At 50.4% G+C, this 6,152-nt stretch overlaps 1 protein-coding gene across 1 annotated transcript; it reads right to left on the bottom strand.

The window, feature by feature from the left end:
- Positions 1-5,284: 5,284 nt before the first annotated feature.
- On the bottom strand, positions 5,285-5,617 carry LOC121978402. Its single transcript, XM_042530753.1, has one exon. It carries the CDS (start codon positions 5,615-5,617, stop codon positions 5,285-5,287), a length of 333 nt encoding a protein of 110 aa, XP_042386687.1.
- Positions 5,618-6,152: the final 535 nt, after the last annotated feature.

Below are 6,152 nucleotides of genomic sequence, written 5' to 3'. Positions count from 1 at the left end.
ATGCACGGACCCGTGCGACGATACTATCTCTAGGTGCCCAGGCCAACAGTCATACCCAAATGACCATCGGAGTAAGTTTTTTAATGTAAACTCATAGCTTACCTTCGTTTGGCTCTAACCTTTTCTCGTTTACTTGCAGTACTGGGTGGAGAGCCTGGCTATGTGCCACAGGCTCGCATTCTTGGAGGATGAGTTCAAGAATCTCAAAGTCTCAAGCAGTGCCTCCTCCTCCCAAGGGTCGTTGATCTCTGAGGTCGAGAAGCTGAAGGCTGACTTGGAGAAGAGTAATAAACTTCTAGAAGCCGAGTGGAAAAAATCTACAGATCAGGAGGTGATGCTGGCTCGGCTCAACAAACAAGTCACCACCTTCGACAAGAAGATAGAGTCAACCACTACCAGGAAGCAACGGGCCATCGACAACCTTGAATTGAAGAACAAGGAGGCCTGGGGCCTTGTCTAGAAGCTTAAGGAGGCCGAAGATTTTTTGGTGTCCGAGCGGAACATCCGCTTGGCCAAAGAAAAGTCCCTCCGTGATAAGATTGTCTCCAAAGATGTCGCACTAGCCGCCGCTAAGGATGAGTTGGAGGGCTCCCGTGCGGCACTACAGATTTACCAGGATGCCGAAGGGAGTAGGTTTGAATCCATGAAGCAACCCTACCTCTGTTCAGACGCATTCTGCGACAAATTCACCGATCGGGCTCTTCGACTTTTTGACTTGGCGATCGAAGGGACGATCGGTCAGCTTCACGAGGGGGGGGGGCACCTGCCGATCGCTGTGACCAGCAAGGTCATTAACCAGGACAAGCTCACAGCTGCGCTGCCCAACGACGTACTAGACTACTTGGAGTGAGGCCGAGTGCTCAACCTTTGTAACCTTCGACTTTTGAAGCATTAATGCATGCCCGCAACCTCTAACTTTTGAAGTATTAATGCATGCCAGGCCGTTCGGCTAAGCCATTTTTTTCTCTTACTATTTGTTTTCTGGTCTTCTCTCGCTCGTATTGGAGCCTCCTAACTTTTTCGATCGACAGTAGTTTATATGCATGTCTACTCGATTCGCCTTTCTTTCCAACTTGCGGAGCTTGAAGTATTTTGGTACATTCTCCCGAATGGGCCATTCATCTGCAAATTTAGGGGCTTTTGGGCAACCCTTATTCGCAGTTAGCCGTTCGACAACCCGCATAGACTCGGGTCTAACGTTGCCGCTTGGCTATTTGATGAAGCTCTGAGTTTAACGTCGTCGCTCGACGATTCGAAGCAAGCCCGCGTTTAACATCGCTGTTCGACGATTTGGTGAAGACTTGAATTTAACGTCGTTGCTCGACGATTTGCGATAGACCCGTGTTTAACATCGCCGCTCGATGGTTTGTCAGAGACTCAAATTTAACGTCGTCACTCGATGATTTGAGGTAGACCCGCGTTTAACGTTGCCACTCGACGGTTTGTTGAAGACTCGCATTTAAGGTCACTGCTCGACTGTTGATGGAGATGAGGGTTTAAGATCGTCGCTCGACGGTTGATGGAGACGAGGGTTTAAAGTCGTCGCTCGACCGTTGATAGAGACGAGGGTTTAAGGTCACCACTCGATCGTTGATGGAGACGAGGGTTTAAGGTCGTTACTTGACCGTTGATGGCGACTCGCGTTTAAGGTTACCGCTCGACCGTCGATGGAGACTCGCATTTAAGGTTGCCGCTCGACCGTCAATGGAGACTCGCGTTTAAGGTCACTGCTTGACCGTTGATGGAGACTCACGTTTAAGGTCGTTGCTCGACCGTCGATGGAGACTCGTGTTTAAGGTCGTCGCTCGACGATTGATATATACTCACACTCGAGTTTAAGGTCATCGCTCGACGATTGATATATACTCACACTCGAGTTTAAGGTCGCCGCTCGACCGTTGGTGGAATTGAGGTTTTAACGTCACCACTCGACGATTTGATGAAGACTCGAGTTTAAGGTCGTCGCTCGATCGTTGATGGAGATGCACTTAAAGAGGCCCTTATTTTTTTATTCAAACTTTGCCCTGCATTTGGAAAACATACAATAGCTACGAAATACAGGATTCATTTGCACACCTCTCATCCATCCCTGTATGGTTGAAGATGGTTCGCACTCCAAGGCCTCTCGAGCTGCCTACCCTCTTCGTCCTCCAAATAGTAGGTGCCTGAACGGAGCTTCCGCATGACCTTAAATGGTCCCGCCCATGGTGCCTCGAGCTTGGCGACGTCGCCGACCGACTTCACTTTCTTTCAGAGAGGTCGCCGACCTGGAAAGACCTCGGAATCACTCGCCGATTGTAATTCTACTTCATGTGCTGTCGGTAGGTCATTATCCGAACGACGACCTTTGCCCTTGCTTCGTCCACCAAGTCAAGCTCCATCAAACTCTGTTCGGCGTTCCCTTCGTCGTAGTGCTGCACCCAATCGGATTCTACCCCGACCTCCATGGGGACAACTGCTTCGCCGCTGTATACCAACTGAAATGGGATTATGTCGATCGCCTCTTTCGGAGTCTTACGAAGAGCCCATAGCATACTGGGGAGCTCGTCGACCCAGCTGTCTCCCATGTGGTCGAGCTGATCACACAAGACTTTGAGGATCTTTTGATTGGTGACTTCTGTTTGTCCGTTGCCTTGAGGGTAGGCCACCGAGGTGAAGGATTGTTGGATGTCATAGCCTTTACACCATTCTTTGAGCTCCCAACCGATAAACTGCCTCCCATTGTTGAACACGAGTCTGTGTGGGATTCCAAATCGACAGATAATGTTCTGCCAAATAAATTTGGTGACCATCTGCTCGGTGATTCTTGCAAGCGGCTCGACCTTTACCTACTTTGAGAAGTAGTCCACCGCCACCAGTAGAAACTTTCGCTGGCCGGTTGCAATAGGGAAAGGTCCCACGATGTCCATGCCCCATTGGTCGAATGGGCACGATATCGTGGACGCTTTCATCTCCTCGGTCGGTCGGTGCGGCATGTTATGGTACTTCTGGCAAGACAGGCAAGTTGCCACCGTCTGAGCGACATCCTACTGAGGGTCGGCCAGAAGTATCCAGCCAGAAGTATTTTTCGGGCCAATGCACGACCGCTCGGATGACTTCCGCAAGAGCCTTGATGCACCTCATTCAGGATGTAATCGACGTATTCTGGTCCGACGCACTTGAGTAGGGGTCGGGAGAAGACTTTCTTATAGAGCTGGTTGCCGATCAACATGGATCGACCGACCCTTTTCTTTATCAAGCGAGCAGCTTCCGAATTGATGGGTGTAGTTCCTAAATGTAAGAACTCTGTTAGGGTCGTCCTCCAGTTGCTCTGGAAGGTGATTCCCTCCATACGATCGATGTGGGCCACCAGTGAGACTTGCTCGATCGGATGACCTATGACGATCGACGTTAACGAATTGGCCAGCTTAGCTAGCTCATCCACCGCTTGGTTCTCCGATCGGGGGATCTTTTGTATAATTATTTCTTGGAAATTGGCCTTCATCTTTTCAAAAACCTCTGCATAGAGCCTTAGACGTGTGCTGCTTATTTCAAAGGCCCCGGTAGTTGCTGGGAGATGAGCTGGGAATCCAAGTGAATGAGGACTTTATCCGCTCTCACGTGCCGAGCTGCTTGCAGGGCAACTATTAATGCCTCATACTCTTCTTTGTCATTAGTAGCTCGATAGTCCAGCCGGACGGACAGCTGCATCTGGTCTTCCCAAGGTGAGATGAGGATTAAGCCGATCCCGCTGCCCTGCCGAGTGGACGAGCCGCCCACATATATCTTCCACATTGTCGCTGACTCGTCACTCTGGACTTCTATGACAAAATCCGTAAGGGTTTGAGCCTTGATCACCGCTCGGGGTTGATATTGGATGTCGAACTTGCTAAGTTTGGTCGTCCACTTGATTAGCCGTCTGGACGCCTCTGGATTGAGGAGTACTCTTCCTAGAGCGCTGTTGGTCATCACTATTATTGAGTGTGCTAGGAAGTATGGGCATAGCCTCCGCGTGGTGAGTACCAGTGCATAGGCCAACTTTTTGAGACTGGTGTAGCGAGATTCAGCATCCTTCAATATATGACTTAGAAAACATACAGGTTGCTGATCTTAGCCGTTCTGCTTGACCAGAGCTGATCCAATGGCATGTTCGTTAGATGACAAATATATCCAGAGCGGCTCACCCTCAATTGGCTTGTCTAACACAGGTAGTGAGCTCAGATACTCCTTCAGCCCCTCCAGCGCCCGATCACACTCGGCGCCCCATTGGAATTTTGCGACTCGACAGAGTGTCTTGAAAAATGGCAGGCTTCGATCGGATGACTTGAATATGAACCGGGACAACGTTGTGATCCGACTGGCCAACCTTTGAGCTTCCTTCAAATTCTAAGGTGGAGGCATGTTCTGCAAAGCTTGGACCTTGCTGGGATTGGCTTCGATGCCCTATTCGGTGACGATATAGACCAGGAAATGACCACTCTTTGTGCCGAACAGACACTTGCTCGGGTTCAGCTTAATTCTATATGCCCCTAGCGTCTGGCAGGTTTCATTGATATATGCGCATAGGTCAGCAGCTCGGAGGGATTTGATGAGTATGTCATCGACGTATACCTCCATATTACGATCAATCTACCATCGGAACACTTTATTCATTAGCCTCTGGTAAGTGGCTCTGACGTTCTTCAGTCTGAACGGCATGATGTTTAGCAGTATGTTCCATCGGCCATAATGAAACTGACATTCTCTTGATCCTCGCGGGCGAGCGACACTTGATGGTATCTTTGATACGCGTCGAGCATGCAAATCAGCTCGCAGCCCGCCGTCGAATCCACCAGTTGATCTATCCTGGGAAGCGGATAGAATTCCTTTGGGTAGACTTTGTTAAGGTCACGGAAGTCGATGCAGACCCGCCGTTTGTTGCTCGGCTTAGAGACTAGAACCACATTGTCTAGCTAGCTCGGGAATTGGACTTCCCTAATGTAGCTGACCTCCAATAGCTTCTCTATCTCTACCCGAATGATTTCGTTCTGCTCTGTGGTGAAATCCCTTTTTCTTTGTTTGATCGGTCGAGCGTCTGGTCGGACGTGAAGCTCGTGCTGGGCCACGCTTGGGGAGATGTCGGGTAGTTCATGTGTCGACCAAGCGAACACATCATGATTCTGTTTAAGGCAGGTGATCAGCTCTGCCTTCTTCTCTTCTTCCAGGTCAGCGACAACGAATGTCGTGGCGTCCGACTGGCTCGGGTGGATCTGAACCTCCTCCTTTTCTTTATATACCAAAGCAGGAGGTTTCTTTGTGATAGCATTTACCTCTGCCGTGGAGTCTTTTGAGCAGCCTTGGCCTCGGTCTTGACCATTTCCACATAGCATCGCCGAGCAGCCAACTGGTCGCCTTTGACCTCGCCCACCTGATCGTCCACTGGGAACTTTACCTTCTGGCAGTAGGTCGACACTATCGCCCGGAACTTGTTGAGGGCCGATCGTCCTAAGATGACGTTGTAAGCTGATGGCGCGTCCACTACTATGAAGTTAGTAGTTCGGGTCCTCCTCAACGGCTCGTCTCCCAGTGAGATGGCCAATCTTGCTTGGCTGATCGACAAAATCTCATTGCCTGTGAATCTGTTCAGCGGGGTCGCCATGGGCAGCAGCTCGCTGCGATCAATCTGCAGTTGATCGAATGCCTTCTTAAAAATAATATTCACCGAACTCCCCGTGTTGACAAAGGTTCGGTGAATGGTGTAGTTGGCGATCACCGCTCATATGATCAAACCATCATCATGAGGGATTTTGACCCCTTCCAGATCACTAGGGCCAAAGCTGATCTGAGGCCCTTCGCCTTCCCCTTGTTCCACCCTACGACATGGATCTCCAACCGTTGAGTGTACAATTTTCTAGCCCGGTTGGAGTCGCCACCAGTCGGCTCTCTGGCGATGATGCCTATCTCTCCCCGTGAAGCATTGCTCCTATTCTCCTCTTCCAGGGCAGATGGCCTATTTTGCTCGACCGAGATCCTGGAGGGATCAGTTTCCTCCCTCCGCTGATGGTGATGGCGCTTGGGCTCCCTTATTTCTTCTCGTCGCTCGGTCGAGCGACAATGATCTCGTCGATCAGGGGATGGGGAGCGACGGCGATATGCCCTAGGGGTCCGTCGGTTGACGATTGGCGTCAGTCCTC

This window comes from Zingiber officinale, chromosome 4B (assembly GCF_018446385.1).
Source record: "Zingiber officinale cultivar Zhangliang chromosome 4B, Zo_v1.1, whole genome shotgun sequence".
In the NCBI taxonomy this organism is placed as follows: Eukaryota; Viridiplantae; Streptophyta; class Magnoliopsida; order Zingiberales; family Zingiberaceae; genus Zingiber; species Zingiber officinale.
The sequence above is the reverse complement of the archived record's forward strand: the minus strand, read 5'-3'. Positions and strand labels throughout refer to the sequence as shown.

Excerpts from the sequence above, each read along its gene's own strand:
- LOC121978402 (XM_042530753.1), bottom strand. The coding sequence starts at position 5,617 with ATGGCGACCCCGCTGAACAGATTCACAGGCAATGAGATTTTGTCGATC.